Raw genomic sequence first — 25034 nt, 5'->3', positions numbered from 1 at the left:
TAGCAACACATTATTTTGCCTAGGAATGAAAAATATTAAGAGACCACAGATTTTTAACCAATAGTTAAAATGTGAGGTTTTGACATACAGATTTCAATCACTTAGTCTCTGATAATTAAGAATTAAACCACTTTTTCACTAAAGGAAAGCCTTTAACTTAAACCAAGATTAGAAGAGGCCAAAGAGATAATTCTATTAATAAAAACAATGAAACAATAGTATAGTAGTAGAGATCATAGTTTTATAATGCACTAAAACATGAAAAGTTTTTGAATCAAAAGGTCAAATTTATCTTCAAATAGCTGCTTTGGAGAATGAGTATAATCCAAGCAAACAAATGACAGTGTTTTAGCTAGAAGAGATCATTTTTACCAACATCCAGTGGCAGGTATTAGGAAATGGTCATCTGATCTGTGGTAGTAAGTCACAGAAACAATAGCACAGAAAATAGATTGGAGGACAAGTAAAGTTAGTTTGGGGCCTAGTTTGGGGTATACATACATCCAAAACAGGTAGCAGATAGAATTGATGATTGAATGATGGGAAATGAGGGGACCCTAAGATTAATCTTTTTTGGTTAGAGCAACTGGATGGATGGTGATGCTGAGATGAGGTGGTTGACGTGAAGATGCTGAGATGAGGTGGTTGACGTGAAAGATGAGGAAATTTGACATAGTTGTGGGACATGTGGGAAGAAGTAGTGGTATAGATGAATCTGAAGGTTCAAGAAGGGGTTTGCTGTCCCTGTAAATTGGGCAGGTCAAGGAATAGCAATATACGTATCCCACAGTTGCTTCCTTATGGCATCTTAAGGGAAATAAACAAGGTTGGGGAAAACAAGAATCTTGACCTATAGCTTATCTGTCGATAAAGTACTTGGTACCATTGTCAGAAACATCATGAAGCTAAATGGGCACTGGACTATTATCAGTATAACTACTGTTTGTATGTGTATGTTCTGTGAAACATAGTTGAGATTATGCCTGCTGCAGAATATTTTTTATTACTGTGCATAAATTGTTGAATGATGCAGAACAGATTGTATGACACAAATGAGCATTGCCTGACCCAGTAAAATCACGTAAATTATTGAATGATGTATATTACCTTTATTTATCTTCTCTTGATTGGGCAGCATGAGTAATTAACTTTAGAAATAATTAAACTATGTTACTTTAATAATATTTCACATAGAACTTATAAAAAGAGAAAAAAGGTTACAACTTAAGCAGAGGTAATTAAACCAAGTTTGACTATTGTTATTAAAAATAGATTTGTGAATTAGTATTATTAACAGTATTTATTGAGTACCTACACTGTGCTTGGAGCTGTTTTAAGCATGTTACATGTGTTATCTCATTTGTTACAACAACCTTGTGAGGTAGGTAGTATTATTATTATCTTCATCATCCTCATTTTAAAAAGGGAAATTGAGGCACAGAGATTAAGTAGTTGCCCAAGGTCATACGTTGAGATGGTAGGGCAGGATGTGAACCTAGGCAGTCTCATAAAACACAGGAGATTAAAGTAGAAAGCCAGGAATTAACAATGGGCTAGGCTTCTCTTCATAGATCTGTTTATAGGATAAAAAAGCTACCTACGAATATCATTATAGTACCTAAAATTAGTAATTCTGATCTTTGTCTTGGCAAAGGTACCAGCGATTAAGATAATTTTTACAAATACAAAAATAAATGAAGGATAACATGAAGACAGTTAACAGTCCTTTCCATATGTTTGGTTTAATATTTGCTTGTGCATAGAAACTGCTTATGAGTTAAATAAGGCCGAAGTGTGAGGTGATTTTTGGTTTCGTTACCTAATTCCCATTTTATTCCAAATTATTTTCTCAAACATGAGAGAATATACTTATAGTTGTGCTTATATGTATAAAAATGTCCTTTTAAAAGATATGATACCTAATTCAGAAGTTATTTGCAAATTTCAATTTAATTTGTGAATGAGGCTTATAAGTTATCTTTTTGGAAGTTCTAACTAGATAATTATTCAATTAAAAAAATGAAGTGAAACAGTTTATTTCCCTTGAAAACTATCTCTTCAGTTTTACTGTTTGTCATGGATAAATTCAGATAATATATAAATACATGTATGGCTCTGGAAATCTGAAGGTGAATTCATTAACTGATTGTGAACATCTCTGAATTTCTTTGCATTAGGAAAAAAAAAATCACAAGTGATTATCCTTTCCAGTTTGGAATGGACAAAAAAATCCATATATAAGCCAAGTTCTCAGACTGGCCCTTGTTACAAATGGACAATTGATCATACATCTTGAATTTGAGAAGTAAAAAGTATTAAATAAAATCAAAAGGAAAATAAATTTCCAAAATTAACACAAATAGAAAGCTAATGTGCTAATTGTGTATTGATGTGTTGTGTGTGTTTCAGATAACCAAGTCAACTGTTCAACTACTTTACCAATCTCTATAAATACTGACGGATAATATAACTCAAGATGCCCTGCTGAAGAAAATTACTTTGAGAATTTGGTGAATTCGCTAACATTTGGACTTCTAAGTAAAAAACAAAGCTATTACCAAAGTTCAGTGAGGCCACAGGATTTTTTAAAGTTCAAATTATCTGCTACGTAAAGTATATTTTCATGAATATAAAAATACAATTAAAAATTTTTTTTTTGGTGGAAGACAGATGTTCAGTTTCTTTTCCATTAAGCAGTTGTTTCTGGTGATGAAGAATGATTTGGTAAAGCAGTTAACAATACATTTTCCAAAGACACCAGAGGATCTGTATAATACTGTAAAGCAGGACTGAATCCTTTCTGCTGTAAATACTCGACTCGGCCTTGGTCAATCAGCAATTTACAAAGATGCCCTATTTTCGTCTTTTCTTCAACAGTAAGGAACCTAAAGTGAATAAACACAAAGCATCATTAAAATTTGTGAAAGATGACAAAAAATTATTTCAGTCACTTCTATTTATTGATAAGTTCCTAAGTAACCTGCAGTATACTAGGTGCTACGTCCCATGCTTCCAAGATACGTTTTATTTATGCCACAATAAAAGTATATTTTAATGTATTCTAAAATTGGTTGGTTAAATGCATTTTTGTGAACATCTTCTTGGGGACATGTATCTACAAAGAAAGTCCAGCAATAACAAAACTCTCCTGCCCCGGTGTCACACATGTCCCGGTAGTCACTCACCCAGGCGCGCTCTCAGCGCTGTCGTCCGGGATTCTGCATCCCCTGTCATCGTGCTCTTCACTGTCAGCATTCTGCTCATCTTTTCTCTTCACGGTAAGACTGGAGGCTTCCAAAGATGTTCTTCGCATCCCACAAGTCGCCCAACTACTCATTCGCTGGAAGTAGTGGAATTCCACTGCTCCAAGGCCTAGAGCCCTGAAATACTCTTTGCCCACATAATGTCTCCAATCACACCTGTGGTGACAACAGAGTGCAATAACAATGCCAGCCACAGGGCTCCACTTCTCTGCGACATTTTTCTCATTTCCTTCCTTGGCCAAAGTGTTAATTTCTTTTTCTGTTTTATCATTCTTTATGCGTTTGGCTAAAGGTTCTTCATTCCTTTCCTCACAACTGGCAGCATAGGTTTCAACCAAACATCGTAATGCAAGATCTGCAAACACAATTATGTGGCCCCCCCAAACCACGTCATCTTTAAAAATAAGTATTTTTTACATTTATTCAGCAATATGGTTTCTAAAATCCCAACAAAAACCTGTTTAGCTTTATACTTGTAAGAATTTTTCCATGAATTATCAATTTTGTTCATATTTGCTGTTTTCTCATTAGCATCTCATTTTCTCTAATGAATTCTTCTCCCCCCCACCCCGACTGGCTGAAGCTTAAGGTCTACAGTTTGTAAAAACTTTTAGTCCAACTACTCAATTTGTCTGTCATTTCTCTTCTGCTTGCTGAGGAAGGGAGTTGTATAGAAAAAAACCACTGATCTACACTTCCATTCCAGGGAAGTTTGTTTGTTTGTTTTTAAAGATTTATTTATTTATTTATTTATTTATTTATTTATTTATTTATTTATTTGACAGAGAGAGAGAGAGAGAGCCAGTGAGAGAGGGAACACAAGCAGGGGGAGTGGGAGAGGAAGAAGCAGGCTTCCAGCAGAGGAGCCTGATGTGGGGCTCGATCCCAGAACACTGGGATTATGCCCTGAGCCGAAGGCAGATGCTTAACGACTGAGCCACCCAAGCACCCCCATTCCAGGGAAGTTTTGAGCTTAAGAAACCCAAAGAAAGAATAGAGGGGAAAGGCATCTGCTTAGACTGATGTTAGGTGTCAGTTCTGAAGCACGATGTTCACAGCAAATCCTGACGAGCTGAAGAGCTGGTAAGAGGGAGTCATTCTGTGACAAGCAGGACTCACTGAGCAGCCCTGCAGTATTTATGCATTCATTCAGCAAGTAGTTACGGAATGTCTTTCACGTGCCAGCTTTGCGAATGTAACGATGATTGTACACCTAAACTTCAAGGTGGGTGTGCTCCACATTAAAAAGAAAAATTTAAAAGTAAAAGCTAAACAAATAGATTTTTTGATGACTATGACTATTTCCCAGTGAAGACTGCTCTATGGTTGACAATATTGGGAAGACCCCAAATATATACTATAAGACCCGTATTTTCTGTGTGATTAGACCAGCATGCTGTGCCTATTCAATCAAAAACATATATTTTAAAATTTTATTACCCTAAGATGTCATCAGTGACTGTTAAATGACTTAATATTTCACTAGTAAATTTAATTCAATAAATGAGTCGAAGTCAATAAACACTGGGAGAAAGGGATAGCTAATCTATTATTTCATAAACTATTTTCTGACAAAATATATTCAGTCAGTTTTATTTATATTGGATTTAAATGATTTTCAGAAATGTGAATAACCAAAAAAATTATTAAAAGAATGAAGTTATTTTAGAATCAGAAAAAGCTTTAACAATCTATTTTAACCCCTCCTTTATAAAGAACTTAAAGGACAAAGTGACATGCCAAAGAAAGGGACCAGGAAGCACAGCAAATTGGTGGTCAAAATTATTCATTCACAAATGCTTACTGTTTCTACTATATGCCAACCATCATGTTAGCATAGTCCCTGTGCTTAAAAAATTCACAGCATAGTGGGAGAATTATATAAACAAATAATTAAAATAACATAAGGTAAAGATATGCAGATGGAATTATGATAAACACTAAGGAAATCAGAAACTGACAAAGTATAGTACATCGGAAAAGCACACAGGGCTTCAATTTGCTGATCAGCAGAGCTGCAGGCAGGAAGGAGCAAAGGCTGGAAGGCAGAGGCCAGACTGACAGCCAATCATCCTATGAAAGAGCTTAGACTTTATGCTATAATCATTAGGAACTACTGAAGAGTTTTAAGGGGAAAGACAATGTGTAGCCAAGGGGTCTAAATATTAGTAATTAAGGAATAAGTAGTGGAAGGAGACCATGAGAGAAAGAAGGGCATAGATGTAGGAGAAGAAGGGGAAAGAAGAATGTCACAATAGAGAAGGAAACAGAATTTCAAGAAGGGCAATCAACTGGGGTGCCTGGCTGGCTCAGGCTGAAGACCATGCAACTCTTGACCTCGGGGTTGTGAGCTCAAGCCCCACAGTGGGTGTAGAGGTTACTTAAAATAAAATAAAATAAATGAAGGGCAAGCAACTGCAGCAGAGGTTTTTCGGTAAGATAACAGTGACGAAGGGAGAATTCAGACAGTGAATCAAGAGGGGAAAGTGTGTGGAACAATGAAAAATGGCCAATACAGATTATACTTCTGAGAAACTTGGGTCAGATGGGTAAGTGTAAATGAGTGTGCTTTCGTCCTTCCCCAGGACAGAATTGGCTTATGTCAGAAAGCTCTTATGAGGGTCAAATGAGATAAGGTACATGAAAGTCATCTTAAAAACTATGAAGGACAACACGAATGTACAATACTCAAAGCCATTTCCCAGCCAACTTGAATAATGTCTTACAGAGGCTCCAAGTTCCCTGTATGGGAGATGATGAAACCAGCAGGAGCCGGAAGATGTAACAATTGTTAACATTCACTGAGCCATATGTGCCAGACACTTACGTGTAACCTGGTAAATTATGTTATCTGTTTTATAGATGAGATAACCAAAGCTCAGAAAGGGTAAGTAATTTGCCAAGGTTATATAACACAGCTGAAAAGCCCATGCTCTTTCTACCTCACCATGCTACACCTGACAGAGGGATGTGCTAAGATAAGACATCTCAGATTTTTTGTCTAACATTTCTTTTTTCATGTTCCCCAGAATCCTGGTACATAATCATCTTCTAGTGGGAGAGGTTTCAGAGTCCTTCCCAAGCAACTTCTTGAAAAAATCAGTAGCTTCTGGGGTAGAATCAGAGTTTCCATAAATGAATTGTTTCCTTTTTGGTTGATATATAACCCCAAAAGCTTTAAGTCTCTTATGACTCAGTATTTACACGTGACACTCGTAATTCATCCTGCAAAATGGCCAAAATAAGCAGATAAATAAGAAAACTCTGTATCTGATATAACACAGCAGCAGTGCTACTATGAAGATTAATCAGTTGTAAGCACAAATGATATAAACTACTCAACAGACTATTTCAATGACTGGGACCATGTTAAGCTAAAACTTGGTGTGTTCATCTAGACATTATTAGTATGTTTACGTACCTGTTGCCACACCACACAGATGCTTTCCAATTCCTACCACAGGTAGTTTTTCTTTGCTTAGCAGAGGAATCTTACCTGAAATAAAAGGAAATGAGAAACGAGTTAGCTTTCTTGTGAGAGAAAACATTAACAAGGCCTCCCGAAAGATAGAACTAATTTAAATCTTTGAATTTAAGGGCTCAAAGAGACTCAAACAAAAACTTCTCACTTTATAGCTGAGGAATAAGAGACTCACAGATGTAGTGACCTGATAAGCAACACCGAGGGCTGCTGACCAGCCAGAATTAAAGTTTCTTTCTTCTTTTTTTCCCCTTTCTTTCCCATGTTATTTCTTCTATACTGACTCAGGACTTTCTTTTTTTTTAAAAGATTTTATTTATTTATTTGACAGAGATAGAGACAGCCAGCGAGAGACACAAGCAGGGGGAGTGGGAGAGGAAGAAGCAGGCTCCCAGCAGAGGAGCCTGATGTGGGGCTCGATCCCATAACGCCGGGATCACACCCTGAGCCGAAGGCAGATGCTTAACCGCTGTGCCACCCAGGCGCCCCTGACTCAGGACTTTCTCGTTTAAGCCTTATTCTGCTAAATATTATTAACTCATTGATAAAAGAACTCCAAGTTTTCCCTACTAGATTTCTTTTGAACAAATAATACATATGGTAAACATATAATAACATATTATAAAATACTATAATCAGTATTAAACTATAGTGCTTACTATATCTTGATGTTCAAAAATAAGCATATTGTCTTAGCTTTCCACATTGTTTTGAAAAAAAGAAAATATTCATAACAATCCTGAGAAACTAAAAAAAAAAAAAAAGGTCCACAAGGGAATTCAGTAAGATGTACTATATCACAGTTATGGCCTCCATTCCCCCCCTCCCCTATTTATTTTCCCTCTTGTAAGATTCTGAAATGAAAGTATGCTCCCTACAAATCCAGCTACAGCGTCTAGCACAGTGAACAGTCCAATGGAAGTGCTTAGTAACTATTTCAACTTTCTTTTGCTGCTTTCAAATGTTAGTATATTAGATGCTAGGAGAAATGGTACCAAGTGGAATAGTTTGCCTGTGTCAGGGAATATAGAAGTTTAAATTAAGGTAGTTCAGGAAACTTACCATCAATTAGGGTGAAGGGAAAGGATGTCTAAGAAAGTCCTTCTGCTTTATGCTTGAAAATTACCTCATTTCCTCTCTCCTATTTCTTTGGGCTTGGAAAATAGGGCAGAGGAACTTCTGGGAAATGATGGTAGATTAAATGCAAATACCTAGTTTACTCTCTTCTAAAACTCCACCAAAATGAGGATAAAAGGATTTTTTAAAATAATTTTTTATTATGTTATGTGAGTCACCATACAGTACATCCTTAGCTTTTGATGTAAAGTTCCATGATTCATTGTTTGCGTATAACACCCAGCGCACCATGCAATACGTGCCCTCTTTAATTCCCATCACCGGCCTATCCCATTCCCCCACCCCCCTCCCCTCTGAAGCCCTCAGTTTTTTTCCCAGAGTCCATAGTCTCTCGTGGTTCATTCCCCCTTCTGTTTACCCCCCCTCATTCTTCCCTTTCTTCTCCTACCGATCTCCCTGCTATTTATTATGTTCCATAAAAGGATTTTTAAAAAGGTGTAAACTCACAAGATCTCAAAGAGGACAAAAGGAAACAAAAGTGGGAAAGGCTGTGACTCAACCAAATTTATTCCACAAATCTTCAAAAGGCTCAAGAATTGGGGGCATCAGGCACCTTGGCAGTGGAGCTGAGTAGCCTCAACAGAAGAGTGTTGGTGGAAAGTCTGTTTAAGTACTCAGATCCCCACCTCGTAGCTCCTTGGTGACTACTTCTTTCCCATGTGGTGGAAAACTGTAGACTAATTCTCTGGAGCAAGTACAACAGGAGGACAGTGGATTGAGGGACAACAGGAGGTTGAAAGTTGAAGTATGGTAAAATAGCAGGAGTCAGCGAGTGTGCATACTAATTTCCCTAGCTTGTGTTCCCCACGGGGTCCCAAGATGTTGGTAATCAGACCTTTACCCTCTAGGTAGGCGATCAGAAGAGTTTCTCTGTGGAATCTGACTTGCCCAAGAGGAAAGATCACACCTTAGGCAGATCACCCCAAAGTGGAGCTCAGAGTCAACAACTCCACCTGAGGACTCAGAGCTCTGAGTCCCACAATCCTAAGAACACACCATCGAGGAGCACCCGACGTTTGAGGACAGCCTCTAAGTCACGAGACTAAAAATAATGGAAAAGAACAAACTGGTGAAAACAGATTATAAAGGGAGAATAATTCTAAAAAAACATTATTAATATCCTCAGAAAGATACTGTAATTATAAAAAAGAACAAGATACAACAATAAAGGTAAATTCAGAGAAAAACAATGAGAGAAGAAATTAAAAAAATTAAGTTGGAGAAATTTTAGAAAGTATAGAAAAAAGACCAAAAGACATAACACAGAGAAATCAAGAGAAGTAGAAAACCAACCCAGTAGGTCTAATAACTAAATCATAAGAATTCCTCCATAAAGGGAGAAAAGAAAAAGTCGAGCAGAGAAAATTATGAATGAAAGAATGCAAGGCAATTTCCCAGAAAGCTGAGAACACCAGACTCTCTAAATCAGGATTTCTCATCCTTGGCATTACTGACTTTTTGGCCCCAATGATTTTGTCGTAGGGAGCTCTCCTATACCGTATAGGGTATTTAAAAGGCCTTTGGTCTAGCATGCTTTCTGGCCTGTAGCCATTAGATGCCAGCAGCATGCCCACTGCTATGACAACCAAAAATGTCTCAGACATTGCCAATGTGCCCTGGGGGAAAAAGTGGCCTCCACTGAAAACCACTGCTATAAACGAAAGAGTGAGGCAAAACAGATAAAAATATAACCATATGAGGGCATATCATTGTGAAAATTTTCAACACTAAGGACAAAGAAGGCCCTATACATTTCAAGAAAAAAGCAGATCAAATACAAGGGACCAAGATTCAGAATTGCACTGAACTTTTAAATAATACTAGTGGAACAGAACTTTCGAAATTCTAAAGGAAAATGATTTTCAACTTAGAAATACAAATACCCAGCCAAGTCAAGTGTAAAATAAAAGATGTTTCCGGACAATGCAAGGTCTCAAATTTATCTCTAATGCAGTGTTTCGCAGGAAGCTATAGGACTAGGTACTCTGCCCGAACAGAGTAAACCAACAGAGAAAGATGTGGGAAAAGATGTGGAGAAGGAAATTCTCACCCAGGAGAGTGAAGGAAATCCCCGGGTTGAGACTTAAGAGAGTTTTAATGTGGATCATTGTGCCCCAGGAACAGGAACATCCAGTCTTGATCGGAACATGTCTGAAGCATACAGGGGAGAATTTTTCAGGAAGATGGAAACTAACAATACTTGGTGAATATATTACAACAAATACATTTTTAGAAGACCAAGTAAATAAATTATAAATTATCAATTTAGCAAATAATAAAAAATTATACAAGATAAAGTAATTTACTATATGGTCCAGTGATTTAAAAAATAATGATTTAATCATTTAATACATACTAGAAAAATGAGGAATGGGAAGTGTTTGCACTTGAGGCGGGGCAGGGGTAGAAAATCTTCATCTTCCATTGGGAAAAACCAATAGATAATGCTTGGGGAAAAAACGGGGGGCAGCGAAACAAAAGCCTGTTGTTAGATACTTCAGATAAATATAAAAATTCACCTATAAGAGGTAAATGTGGTTGGCTCTGAAGAGAGAGCTGTGGCAGGGAAGAAGTGGCTGGGGCTGCTTTTAAAACAATCTGAGAACTTGCAGAACTATTTTACTCTTAACCACACATATGTAACTTTAACAAAAGCCCAAAAAAGAAAAACAAAAATACAAAGAAAAAAGAAAGGGGGTGGGGATGTCTGCAGTGAACTCATGCAATTGTTACTTCCTATTCTTTCTCCTCCCCTAAAATGATGAGTCAATTCCAACCCTGTCACTTAGAAAGCAAGAGAAGTCCTTTAAATAAATGTCACCTTCTCCTCATTTCAAAACTACCTTCACTCACTCTTGGTATGTCATTAAATAAGTCTTTTATTTTAAATAGCAAGAAAAAACTGAAGTATGGAAGTCAGGAGATTATAATTCACATTTTCACTGGTGGCTATATTTTTAGGTAGGTCACTGCTTAGCAGGAAAAAGATTTTCCAGTTAATGCAAATTTTGAAAGGGCAGTATTGAACTAGATTGTAGATATTTGCTCCTTTCTCTCTTATCTTTCTTTCTTATTTTGGTTTAAAAATATGGAATGGGGGCACATGGTGGGCACAGAAGAAGAGTGATCTAGAAACTACTTAATAAATATGGTAGGCTACTTTTCAGTATGCTTAATAAGAATTCAACATATAGCATAAAAACTTGTCTAGGATTTTCAATATATTCGGTTAATAGCTTTAAATACAGTGATTTATATATACATGCTGGGTTACTTCACAAAGCTGTATTAATTAGTGGATGGAAGAGGTTACTAGGATATGTTTGTATTAATATGAAAAACTATAAAAAGGTACAGAAAAGGCACAAAGAGAATGACTGAAGGGGGTGTATGTGTATGAAATGTGACTTCCATGGAGATGAATTATTTTGGTACAATTTAAAATTCTAGGAAGTATCTTTTACCATTAGCTGGACAAAGAACTATCTCATTTCTTTAACGGTTTAGGTAAAATCATGTTAATTGCAGGCAGAAGGCACTAGCCTTTCTGGTGGTGGGGGGGAGGGCAGCAGAGGGAGAGGGAGAGAGAGATCTTAAGCAGGCTCCATGCCCAGCATGGAGCCTGAAGCAGGGCTTGACCTCACAACCCTGAGATCATGACCTGAGCTGAAATCAAGAGATGGACGCTCAACCGACTGAGCCACTCAGGTGCTCCTGAACAGACTCATAATTAAAAAGGACAAAGAAATAACGTAGGAACATATTATCAAAACTCAAACTCTTTCCTACTATGACGCTTCACTTCTAATTGATACTGAAACCTCATTTTAAAAAGTTCCAACCCTAATTCAATTTGCATTTATCCAAATGTTAGATATAACATTCTATATTCACAGTGCATTAATTTTAGTTTGTTTTCCCTAAAGCACTGCTCTGCATGACTGGATTTCTAAGCAACCCACAGAATCTGAAACTTCTATGATTTATGGTAGGGCAACTGAAAGTTATGCAACTTACTCAAACACAAGTGTTGAATATCAATTTGAAGTCTCTCAAATACAGAATTCTTCCTTCTGTGTTTGCCATCTACCTGCACAAACAGAACACTGTCATAACAATAGCTTTTTATGTTTAAAAAAACCTTTATGAAATTAAAAGATTTCTATTTGTTTTCAAAATTCAGAGGAAATAATTTCCCACCTTATTTTTTAATATTTAAAAAACAGATCACTGGGGCACCTGGGTGGCACAGCAGTTAAGTGTCTGCCTTCGGCTCAGGGCGTGATCCCGGCGTTATGGGATCGAGCCCCACATGGCTCTTCCACTATGAGCCTGCTTCTTCCTCTCCCACTCCCCCTGCCTTGTGTTCCCTCTCTCACTGGCTGTCTCTATCTCTGTCAAATAAATAAATAAAATCTTAAAAAAAAAAATAAATAAAAATAAAAATAAAAAACAGATCACTAATTAAAAAATTTAAGATTGTATATTCTTTGGTGAAAACTCCAAAATAACAGTATCATACATTTTTAAAAGGCTTGAAAATTTTATAAATTATTATGTATAATTATTACCTTTAACTCTAAAACTCCCCAATTCACTGATGAAGGAACTAAGGTTCACAGATGTTAAGTGACTAACATAAGATTACTTGCCAGCTCCTTTGCCTTTGTTAGCCGCTAATATGCTATTTTTGGCTCATTCTTCTTACTCTCTCTGGAAGATCACAACCACCATTCTGGTCTATGTCCATGTGCCTATGACTTACAAATCAACACTATGGCCCAGATATTTTTAATGAGCACCAGACACATATCTAGCTGTGAACTAGAAAGCTCCACTTCAACGGCAAGCTCATTCAAAACTGAACACATACATCATCTCTCTCCCCAAACCTATTCTTTCTCCTCCTTCTTCTATATTCCCTATCTCAGAAAAAAGGCACCACCGATCACTTAAAGCCATAAAGTGTCACCTGAAATAACTCCTCTCTGGTCTCCTTGCTTCCAAAATCTTAGCATTTCTCATATTCTTTCCCTCCTCTCCATTCCACTGCAACAGCCTCAGCTCTGGCCTGTTTCTTACTTGGATTACTGGATAATAATTATCTTGTTATTAATTTCCCTACTTCAAGTTTTAGACTCTTCTGATATAGCTTTTATGGTACTGCTAGGATGAACTTTAAAAGAACCTTTTTATTTTCTTCACCAACTCTTACATATTCTTTCAATCTCCTCTCAGCTGTCACTTCCTCCAGGAAACCTTCCCTGACCCACATTACACTGAGGCTAGTATTCTGTCTTCATGCTCCTAAGGCCTCTGGTACTTACCATTATCAGAAGAGACTTAGCATACCGCACCAAAATACTCGTAAGTCTGCCCCACTAGATGTAAGCTTCTCAAAGACAAGAACTACGTCTCGTTCCACTGAATCCCCAGCATGTAGTAGGATAAAGTTGAACTCCTTCCCTTGGCATAAACCAGGACACCTTCCAGAGTCTAGCCATTGTCTCCCATCTCATCACCACTGAACTCTACTTGGGACCATGCACTCCCATCACACAGAAGTGTTTCCATGTTTCCTTGCTGTCTTAGGTATTTGGTTACACTGTTCCTCAAACCCTCTATCTAGGAAACACCAATTCTCCTTTCAAGATAGAACTCAGGCATCACCTTTTCTATGTAGCCATTTGCATCCCTTCCCTGCAATAAAACATGTCACTCCCTCTTTTGAAACCATACTGTGCTCTGTGCAGATTTTTTCATACTTTGATACTTTTCTATAATCATTAATTTGTCTGTCTCTCCTTTCTAAATATCAGTAATAGAGCATAGGGACCTTGTCTTGACTTTATCTACCCAATGTCTGTCATGGTGCCTAATGGTACGCTCAAGAAATATTTACTGAATGAATAGTTAGTAGGTGGCACAGGTAGGTTAGAACCCAAGACTTTTAACTCCTAGCTTGAGCTTGGCCCTTTCTACATATTTTCTTTTCTCTGCAAATAATTTTAAGAGCACAGCTCAATGGACTATTAAAATTTAGATTAAAAAATTTATCTTCAGTTTATCAATCTAATTGAAATAAAAAGCTATATCAAATCAACACAAAAAAATAATTTTCTTTAAGAGACGTGTTTCTGAGTATCATTGTTTCTTTTTTTAATAAGAAAAGTGCAAACGAAGTTTGGTTACTAATACACTGCATGGTTTCACTTACCTTGAATCTCGTGGTCACCTTTTCTACTAGGATGAAGTGAACTTTTTCAGCATCTTTTAAGGCAATATCAACCCAATGAGATAATTTTCCCTTTCCTGCTCCAAACTCAACAAAGCATCTTCTTGGACCAAGTAACTTCAATTTTTCAATGTTACCTAAAATAGAAGCCTGCAAACTTCACAAGATTATTTTATACACTAGAGCAAAGACATTTGGCTTGAATGGGAAAATAGCAAGGTAAATTCTACAAAAGTCAGCATGTCCAAATTGATTATTTTTGTTTGGCTTTAAATTTTTTCCCTTGCTTTGAAATTTTTAACGCATAATACTCAGGACCATATCCATGCCAAAAGATTTTAATATATGTTTACACATATTTTTTGAAATGGAAAGATTTTGTTCCCTGTACGATAAACTAAACAAAATCTCATTAGGAACTATATTTAGAAAGAATGTTAGTTTTTGACAAATGAAAAAAGGCCAATTTTAGTATAGTTATATGGCCTAAACATACCTGCTGTTTCAGGTGTTTGGTTGCAGAATCACCATTTTTAGGGTCATTAAGGGCATCATGCAATGCTGGATGGGACAGAATTTGATCTTTAAGTGGAGAGTTCAAACCTGTGCCAAATATAAGCACAATAGCTTAAGCAACCAAACATGAAACCATGGGGCTCTGAACAATGGTAGTAACATCTTATAAACCACACTGGTATCAACTCATGTGGCATCTAATTATTCTAAAAATTTTAACTTAGAACTGTAGGTAGACTTACCTTCACTTGCTTTCCGCAATTTCTTAATTAAGTTTTCCAACTGCTCTTCAGAGAGAGAAGAAATTGAAACCTATATACAAAAATGGGGCATGAGCTTGTCTGGGAACTAACCATCACTAACAATTCTATAGGAAAATGCATTCTAAATTCAAAACAATTAATTTATTCTAAACAAAAATTGGAACACAGCTTATTCACAGAAATAGCTTATGGACACCTTTTAAAATTAAATATTAAGTACTTACTAATTGTTCAGGTATTTCTGTTTCATCTTTTAAGCCTGCGTTAATATCTTGAATGAAGAAGTCCTTAATAAGAACAAAACCACAACAATACTGTTACTAATGTGAAGAGCTCACAAAAATTAAGGTGAAAAACTGATCCCCCCCTTCTTCCCATACTCTGTACCTGCCATCCTCCCTTTCTCCCATTTATGAATTAAGTAATTACTGAGCACCTACTGTGGTCCTTAATTTGCTTTAGTGCTGAGGACTAAAGTAGAGAATAGAACCACAGTAGAGAACAGAACAGACAAAAATCTCTTACATTCATGAATCATACATTCTAGTGAGCTGTTATCTGAATAAACGTTTATAGTCTAAAGGAATTTGTTAGTAATTTGTGTTAACGTTTTCACCTATCTATAGCATAGATTGAGGACTGTGTCAGTTTTGCTTATGATGTTACAGCAAAAACAACAAAGTACCAACTACACATGGCTGTTTATCAGACAGGCAGCATGACCCAAAAATAGAGATAAGATACGATACTATAATGGTTTAGGTCTGATTTCTTTTATTTTAAAATGCTGATTAAAATAAAAAAATAGAAATGTACTATGACACTATGTTGTTTAAATTAACATAGTAAGATCTTTCTAGTATATCTTCAGAGAAAAAAATTCTATCTAAGTATCTAGGTCAGCATTGTCCAACAGAACTATCTGCAATGACGGAAATATTCCATATCTTCCTGGAACATGGCAGCCATTAGTTTTGAAATATTGCTAGTGTGAGGAATTGGATTTTCAATTTCATTTTAATTAACTCGAATTAAATAGTTACACATGGCTAGTGGTTACCATACTGGACCATGTAGATATAGAAGAATGAAATAATGCTATTTCTACAAATCCTGTTCTAAAAGTAAAAGCTACTCCTGGGACTTCATGCATACTAATCAGCTTTGGTTATACAGGAGGGTAACATGCTCACTGTGTGTTGCTGCCTTTACTTATATGGATAATAAGGACACTGGAGATTAGGTGGAATAGGTGAAGACAGTAGGTATTACAATGTTCTGTTGAATGACTGGAAAAACTGTAATAGAAAATTAGCTATAACTATTATAATTTGACATACTCTTAGTTTAAAATGGTTGCCAAGAGTGCCCCAGGTAAGTTGTGCTGTGAGCTAGATTTTTTTTTTTTAAAGATTTTATTTATTTGAGAGAGAGACTGAGAGAGAAAGAGAGAATACGAGCAGGACAAAAGTAGAGGGACAAGCAGACTCCCCTCTGAGCAGGGAGCCTGACACAGGACTCGATCCCCCAACCTGGGCCGAAGGCAGCTGCTACTGACTGAGCCACCCAGGCACCCTGTGGACTAGATTTTTAAATGTGAAAACTATTTATACAGAAGAAACCTATCACCAATTTACTTTCATTTGGTATGCAGAATTTTTAAAAAAGATTTATTTATTTTAGAGAGAGAGAGAGAGAGAGAGAGAGAGAGAGTGAGAGTGAGTGGGGGGAGCGGCAGAGGGAGAGAAACTTCAAGCAGATTCCCCACTGAGCATGGAGCCAGACTCCCAGCTCGATCTCATGACCCATGAGATCATGACCTGAGCCAAAACCAAGAGTCAAAGGCTGAAGTGACTGAGCCACCCAGGCGCCACAATATATAGAATTTTTAAAAAATGATCAATAGTTTTACAAAATAAACCAGAATAGTGATAAAACTTTGCCTGGAACATAAGAACTGGGAGGATCGGTAGGGGAAGAAAGGGATAAAGAAAAGGGGGGTAATCAGAGGGGGGAATGAAACATGAGAGTATGGACTGTGAGAGGCAAACTGAGGACTTCAGAGGGGAGGGGGTGGGGGAAGGGGATAGCCTGGTGATGGGTAGTAGGGAGGGCACGTATTGCATGGTGCACTGGGTGTTATACGCAACTAATGAAGCATCAAACTTTACATCGGAATCTGGGGATGTACTGTATGGTGATTAACACAATATAATAAAAAAAAATTAAAAAAAAAAAAAAAACTTTGCCTGGGTTCCAAGTTTCACGTTACACATAATGCACTAGATAAATGCCATTCTGCATTTTTTTCCTGTATCCTATCATCCCATTGTTCTCCTTCCTTTCCTTTCCATGGTATTCTGGCATGCAATGGAGTCTGTGAAGGGCTATTCCATTTTTTTTTTTTTTAAGATTTTATTTATTTATTCGACAGAGATAGAGACAGCCAGCGCGAGAGGGAACACAAGCAGGGGAGTGGGAGAGGAAGAAGCAGGCTCGCAGCGGAGGAGCCTGATGTGGGGGCTCGATCCCATAACGCCGGGATCACGCCCTGAGCCGAAGGCAGACGCTTAACCGCTGTGCCACCCAGGCGCCCCTCCATTTTTTTTTTTTAAGATTTTATTTATTTATTTGACAGAGAGAGGGAGAAAGAGCACACAAGCAGGGGGAGCAGCAGGCAGAGGGAAAGGGAGAAGTGGGCTCCTAGCTGAACAGGAAGCCTGAAGCAGGGCTTGATCCCAGGCCCCTGGGATCATGACCTGAGCCAAAGACAGACGCTGAACTGACTGAGCCACCCAGGGGGGTAATTCCCTTTTTAATAAATTCACCTCTTCTCTCAAACTTTTCCCAGAACACATATTCCACCTGTTTGCCTGAACTAAAACCTGGCACTTAGATAAGTTAGCTAATCACGCATACTTGAAAGTAAAGGCAACATTCTTTCTTTTTTACTAAGGGGCTATCTGGGGTGGTCATCTTTTTTCTTCTACAGATCTTAATGTAAAAACACTTCCTGTTAAGCTTATGTCATCTGACCCAAGCTGGTTCTCAACTGGAACGCATTTGGAAACGTATGGGGCTATTTTATTGTCAAAATGACTGAGAGGTGTTACTGGGAGACAATTCTCCACGGGTCTCTCAATTTTCTGCAAGTGCTACAAGCAAGACACACTGACAACCTTTGTTCCAGACTCTCTTTTCAAGGACATTTGTATACCAAGCAGTCTTGGAAGACAGAAATAGTGTCTCCTAGAGCAGATCAGGCTGGCTTACAGTACAGTATAATAAAGAAATGTCTACTTATGGAACAGAGGTCAGGCAGGTTTCCTTACTGACCATTTTATTATTATATTCTAAAACATTTTATTTATTTATTTATTTATTTATTTATTTATTTATTTATTTATTTATTTATTTTAGAGAGAGAGCATGCATGCACAAGGCGGGAAGAGTTGAGGGGGAGGGAGATGGGGAGGGAGGAAGGGAAAGAAACTTAAGCAGACTCTGCACTGAGCACAGAGCCTGCCGTGGGGCTCGATCTCATGACCCTGAGATCATGATGGCCTGAGCCAAAATTAAGAGTCGGACCCTTAACTGACTGAGCCACCCAGGCACCCCTATTATTTTTTAAAGATTTATTTATTTGAGGGAGAGAGAGAGAAAGAGCATACACGTGAGTGGGGGCTGGGATAGAGGGAGAGAATCCTCAAGCAGACTCCCCTCTGAGCACAGAGCCCAGTGTGGGGCTCAGTCTCATGACCCATGAGATCATGACCTGAGCTGAAACCAAGAGTCGGATGCTCAACTGACTGAGCCACCCAGGCGCCCCTTTACTGCTCATTTAAAAAGAAATGTATTTCCTAAGCTTGGGGTTCTTCAGCTGTGACATAAGCTATGCACAAAAATGTGCAGCATTCACCTAGGCCCTGATGACTCCATGGACCTCAGGGAACAAGGGGAATCAATGCAGGCAAGAAGCCCATGTTACTTGCTGAGCAGTGAGTAATGAAGTCCTTCGTCTCTGACTTAGGAGTCCCTTCTGCCAGCATCCACAAACCTGTGGCAGTCTAATTTTTTACTTTTTTAATTTTATTTATTTATTTATTTTAAAGATTTTATTTATCTATTTGACAGAGAGAGAGAGAGACAGCCACAGAGAGAGGGAACACAAGCAGGGGGAGTGGGAGAGGAAGAAGCAGGCTCCCAGTGGAGGAGCCTGATGTGGGGCTCGATCCCATAACGCCAGGATCACACCCTGAGCCGAAGGCAGACGCTTAACGACTGAGCCACCCAGGCGTCCCCAGTCTAATTTTTTAGCTTGAAAATAAGATACACTTCAGATCCTTCATATTCCTCACAAGTGCATTTGCCATTTGCTGCTCAGAGTCCAGGAATAATAAATACAGGGATGCTTTGAAATACACAGGACATGACTATACCACTGGAAATGCCAAAAGCCCACTGAGGGTAGGAGCAGCTCACCCTTCGATGTCAGTGTCACCTAGAGTTCTGTCTCACGCTCTATTTCCTGCCTGTCTCTTGTCTCATCTTCACTCAGCTCTCCCCTTATATTCTATACTTGTCATGTGCAATGCCCAGTCCCAGATAAAGCTATCAACTCTCTCACTTCCAGGTGCTTACATATGTTTTTTTCCTTGTCTGGTTGATTCCCCTCCCACTGCCCCCCTCTTTTTAGAGGGAGGAGTGAGAGAGAAAATCTTAAGCAGGCTCCATGCCCAGTGTGGAGCCTGACTCATGGCTTGATCTCACAACCATGAGATCATGACCTGAGCTGAAATCAAGAGTCGGATACTTAACCAACTGAGCGACCCAGGTGCCCTTGGCTGATTCTCCCATGACACTCCTTCAGAGAAGCCTCACGTCAGTGAGTCCTTCCCCATCTCTCATTCCCTATTTCTCCCAAAAAACGGTTAAGCTCTCCTCCTTTCTTCTTTCATAGCACTCTGTATTGAATCAATTTTAAACACATAATATTGTATTTTTTGTTTCTCCCCACTAGATTGTAATGTTCTTATAGGCAGGGTGCTTGATACAATGTCTGGCTCAATATTTATTGAATAACAAGTTCCTCCCCCACCCTTCCAATCTCTTACCCTGGGTAACTTAAAAATCCAAGGCTTTTCCTATGACTTGTATGTATTTGACTTCCAAACTAACCACTCTATTGATGTTCAGACTAACATATCCAACTCTCAGCTTTTATTCACCAAGTTTTCTTGATTCTGCTACCTAAATAATTCTTGCGTTTATTCCCAACCCTTTTCCTCTTTCATTAGTCTCTTATCATGTCCCACCTGGATTTTAGCAACAGCCCCTAACTAGTCCTTCTAATTCCAAGCCATCTTCCCACACTGCTCCGAAAGAAAGTTTTATAAGAGGTAAATCTGACCACACCATTCTTTAGCTTAAAACCTTTCAGTGGTTCCCCATATCTTTCAGAATAAAGTCCGTGTTCTTTGAAAGTCTCAATGTGGTTTCCCAGTATCTGTCTTTGTGCATACAGTTCTCACCTACAAGGACTCTTCTTCCTTTCTTTGCCAAATCAAGACACAGGTCAAGTGTTACTCCCTCTGGGAAGCTTTTCTTGACCCCTTGGATATAATTTTAATTTTTATACAAGTATGTGCTCTTATGACATGTACTTACTTCTTTCATTGAACTTATTAAGATCCATTATTTACAAGTTAATTTACTAGTCTCAAATAAACTCCTTGAAGGCTGGGACCATATTTTATTGAAATAAATTTAGTAAGCACTAAGTAAATATTTCGAATAAATTGTGAAATTACTCTCTAAACAAGACACTTATTGCATAAAATTCTTTTATCTGAATTAGGATTATAAGTGGATTCACAGTCTGATGTCCTATATACACTCAAATGCATTTACCACATTCAAGCCTTCTGAGGCCAGGGTCTTGTTAAGTATTCACATTTGTAATCAACTAAGTATATATAAACATTACATACCACATATTTCACCTTTCAGTTTTACTGATCAAACACTTACAGGTTTTGGCTTCTCTCTTGAGTTACATTTTTTCAAATGCTTTGCTAGTTGATCTTCATATACTGTGCTAAATTTAAAGAGAAAATTATTTAAAATAAGACCTGTGACAATTATTCTTTCTAGCATAGAAAAACCCTTATCTGACCCATACTTACTGTTTTGGATCTAAAGGACACAGAATTCTTTTCCGAGCATTTTCTTCCTAATAAAGAAAGATGATATGTTGACTTGGATGAAAAAGATCAAGTTCATTGCTTATAGATACTAGATATAACTTTAGTGTAATCATAAGCTTATACATTCCCAAAACAAGGTAAGGAAACCTTAGAAGGACATTAATAAAACATTGGCAAGATAAGGTCATAGAGTTTAACAACAAAAATCTCCAAAATAGCTAGTTTTTGTATATAGGAGCAAATACTGCTTTGGACAAGGGTTTATAGCATTAAATAGGTTATAGAGAAGGCCTACACATGGAATTTTGAATCTATGATAGCATAACTATAATTTGCACTATTATTTTATACTAATATTATTTTAAAATAATATTTTACAGTTTCTCTTGGGGGGCAAAACCACCCTAAGAACCAGTGGGTAAAAATGTGTACAAGTGGTCTCAGCTGTATGATACTTTAGACAAAAAGATGGAAACATAATGCCCAATTAGATCATAAATCACAGATTCAGTAGGATGCCCACAGCTGAAAACCAAATGTAAAGTGTTTCCCTTGGTGTATTGCAACGTTTCTTCAAGGGACCAATAACAACATTCCTTCTTCTCCAGGAATACCAATCGGTTTGTAAGGAACTAGTCATATTCTACTACTGTCACTAACTGCATTCATCTTTGAGATGTTTCGTTAAGGTCAAGTATAAGGTTTTACAGTGAAAACAACTTTCTCCTACCACAAATCTCACTTCTAAAAATTAATTAATTTATTATTTTATAAATCTCATTTTTTGATCAAGGGATGTTTGCTGGTCCCCTCAAAACCACTCAACACAACTGTAGGTATACTTCAAAGAGTTCTCACCATGAGTCACAGGTCTCCCACATTCCAAAACAAGAATATGTTTGTTTCTGTATGCTTTACTCTAGGCAAGTATCAGGCAAATCAAAATATGAAGTAGAGTTATGGCTATGATTGACAGTAGCAGATGAAGGAGCTCTGGGGGCTGTTCTGTACTGGATATTGCCGGGGGGTAAACCATCTGACTAACAGAAATAATGTCAATTAATACTGGACATCCAGAAGGCATGAAGCCAGGTGCTTGCCTATTTGGTTTCTAAAACTGATTAAACAGGTTCCTCTTCTACAAGCATTCTGCTCCTCTTGTTCTTAGTTTTATTTTTCTATCATATATATTCTAAAGAAATACACATACACAAAAATACACAGTGGACTCTTGAAGGGGGGAGGGGCAGCCACCCCCTCATTGACAACTTCTGACTTCTCAAAAAATGAGATTTAAAAACTTTTTGACTTGGGGCGCCTGGGTGGCACAGCGGTTGAGCGTCTGCCTTCGCCTCAGGGCGTGATCCCGGCGTCATGGGATCGAGCCCCACATCAGGCTCCTCCGCTATGAGCCTGCTTCTTCCTCTCCTACTCCCCCTGCTTGTGTTCCCTCTCTCGCTGGCTGTGTCTATCTCTGTCAAATAAATAAATAAATAAAATCTTTAAAAAAAAAAACCAAACTTTTTGACTTGGGGTGCCTGGGTGGCTCAGTTGTTAAGCGTCTGCCTTCGGCTCAGGGCGTGATCCTGGCGTTCTGGGATGGAGCCCTGCATCAGGCTCCTCTGCTGGAAGCCTGCTTCTTCATCTCCCATTCCCCCTACTTGTGTTCCCTCTCTCACTGTCTCTCTCTCTCTGTCAAATAAATAAATAAAATCTTAAAAAAAAAAAAAACTTTTTGACTTAACTAATAGTCTACTGTTGACCTGAAGCCTTACTACTAACATAAACAGCTGATGAATGCATATTTTTTGTCGTACGTATTATACACCGTGTTCTTACAATAAAGCTAAAGAAAATGTTATTAATGAAGTCTTAATAAGGAAAATACATTCATAGTACTGTACTGTTTATGAAATCCATGTATAAGTGGACTGCACAGTTCAAACACATGGTCAAGGATTAACTGCATATATATATATATATATACATATATATATATATACACACACACACACACTATTTTTTTTTAAAGATTTTATTTATTTATTCGACAGAGATAGAGACAGCCAGCGAGAAAGGGAACACAAGCAGGGGGAGTGGGAGAGGAAGAAGCAGGCTCGCAGCGGAGGAGCCTGATGTGGGGCTCGATCCCATAACGCCGGGATCACGCCCTGAGCCGAAGGCAGACGCTTAACCACTGTGCCACCCAGGCGCCCCACACACTATTTTTTTTTAATTTATTTTATTTTATTTTTTTATTTTAAAGATTTTATTTATTTATTCGACAGAGATAGAGACAGCCAGCGAGAGAGGGAACACAGGCAGGGGGAGTGGGAGAGGAAGAAGCAGGCTCCATAGCAGAGGAGCCTGATGTGGGGCTCGATCCCACAACGCCGGGATCATGCCCTGAGCCGAAAGCAGACGCTTAACCGCTGTGCCACCCAGGTGCCCCTATGTTTTTTTTTTAATTAAAGACTTTATTTACTTATTTGAGAGGGCGAGAAAGTGCACAAGCCGGGGAGGGGCAGAGGGAGGGAGAGAAGCAGGCTCCCCCATGAGCAGAGAGCCCGATGTGGGGCTCGATCCCATGACCCTGGGACCATGACCCACGCCCAAGGGAAACGCTTAACCGACTTAGCCACCCAGACGCCCCAAGGGTCAACTGTATATTGACAGTGCAATTATATGCATCACAGTATTCTCAAACAAAATTGTACGCCTCCTGTCTTCAATTTTAAAAGGAAAGTCGATTCTTACATGATTTTAAATCTTTCCTTCCCCCCTTCAGCAGTTACAAGTTGCTTTCAAAACACCGTACTCTAATTTTTTTTTAGTTTTTAATCACTGCGTGCTCATCCCAAGTGCACTCCTTAATCCCCAACACCTATTTCACCCATTCCCTCCCTTTCCCCTTTAGTAACCATCAGTTTGTTCTCTACAATTACGAGTTGTCTGTCTAGATAAATTTTTTTAAAAAACTTTCTCAACCGCATGCACACGAAGTGATTATTATTCACAAAACAATCAGAACACAATTAATGAAACCTTGGGATCTTTGATCTCTATTCTTTCTAAACTACCTTTTCCCATCAGGAAGGCGGAGACTGGGCGGAGTGTGTGAGGCGGTAGTTTAGCGTAAAACTAAGATCTACCATTACCATAAGTTAGTATCAAAATAAACGGGTCACTGCTGGCGCTCTAGTTAGTGCGAGAAACACTGCGCTTCGCTAGGGCTCATCATCGCTCCCTGGGGAGGGCAGGGCTGCGCTTAGTACAGGAAAAGCTGGAAAATCCAGGGAGCAGAAGCAGAAATCTGTCGGAGGGGAGTTGCCGGACCAAGAAACTTATTTCGAACTCTCCAGAGGGTAGGGCAATACCAGACCTCCGCGGCTCCAGCGTGTTCCCCACAGAATCTTTTCCCTGCTGCCACCACCATCCTGCAGAACCGCTTCTTCTTTTCCACATAGTAACTGCACCGACCCTCAGCCGGAAACTCAGTCGTGTGCGGGGCCGGCGCAGAAGCCGCCATAATTCAGGGTTCGTTTAGGGTGGTAAGCATCAGGGGAAGAGAAGAAAAGTTCTCCGATTCCCTCGGGTTTCCTTCCCTTAACAAATATGGCTGCCCGGGTCCCGCCACGCAGGTTAATACCCGGAACTGCCTCCCCATCCTCCGCAAAACCGGAAGAAACTGATGGTGGCTGACGAGGTCCAAATCTCCCCCGCCTTCCCTCTGTTTCTGTTTCCCCGCCTCCTCAGCGGAAGCCGAGCGCCAAACTCAAATTTCAGCAGGACCGGGGCTCCTTCAGGCTAGTTCCGTGGGCCGGGCCTGCTGGACTTTTCCGCTTACTGGCAGGGGCAGCGGACCAACATGAGCCAGGTTCTGTTCCAGGAGCTAGTCCCGCTGCAGGTGAAATGCAAAGACTGCGAGGAGAG

General features: G+C 38.7%; 3 protein-coding genes across 5 annotated transcripts in view; 2 read left to right on the top strand and 1 right to left on the bottom strand.

Moving 5' to 3' along the window:
* The window catches only part of LRRC39 (leucine rich repeat containing 39), a 21134-nt gene extending 18067 nt beyond the window's left edge, over positions 1 to 3067 (top strand). Inside the window, exon 8 of the mRNA XM_011226925.3 lies at positions 2410 to 3067. Within this exon, the coding sequence (XP_011225227.1) occupies positions 2410 to 2465 (56 nt within the window). The 3' untranslated portion in view covers positions 2466 to 3067. The remainder of the gene's footprint in view (positions 1 to 2409) is intronic.
* Positions 1095 to 24743, bottom strand: TRMT13 (tRNA methyltransferase 13 homolog). Of its 2 annotated transcripts, none has more exons than XM_002920780.4 (11): positions 24484 to 24743; positions 21081 to 21127; positions 20926 to 20992; positions 15120 to 15182; positions 14875 to 14944; positions 14613 to 14719; positions 14099 to 14266; positions 11899 to 11971; positions 6685 to 6759; positions 3186 to 3618; positions 1095 to 2885 (listed from the first exon to the last, which is right to left on the bottom strand). In XM_002920780.4, the coding sequence occupies exons 1-11, from the start codon at positions 24628 to 24630 to the stop codon at positions 2690 to 2692; spliced, it is 1446 nt and encodes a 481-aa protein (XP_002920826.1). In that variant the 5' UTR covers positions 24631 to 24743; the 3' UTR covers positions 1095 to 2689. The 2 variants fall into 2 exon arrangements, with proteins under 2 accessions (XP_002920826.1, XP_034509862.1); XM_034653971.1 differs by having other exon boundaries at positions 14613 to 14677.
* Positions 24730 to 25034, top strand: part of SASS6 (SAS-6 centriolar assembly protein) — a 53807-nt gene continuing 53502 nt past the window's right edge. For both annotated transcript variants that reach the window (XM_034653969.1, XM_002920770.4), the window contains exon 1: positions 24730 to 25034. In XM_034653969.1, coding sequence (XP_034509860.1) covers positions 24970 to 25034 — 65 coding nt within the window. In that variant the 5' untranslated portion in view covers positions 24730 to 24969.

The sequence above is a fragment of the Ailuropoda melanoleuca genome, chromosome 2, assembly GCF_002007445.2.
Source record: "Ailuropoda melanoleuca isolate Jingjing chromosome 2, ASM200744v2, whole genome shotgun sequence".
Classification (NCBI taxonomy): domain Eukaryota; kingdom Metazoa; phylum Chordata; class Mammalia; order Carnivora; family Ursidae; genus Ailuropoda; species Ailuropoda melanoleuca.
The sequence above is the reverse complement of the archived record's forward strand: the minus strand, read 5'-3'. Positions and strand labels throughout refer to the sequence as shown.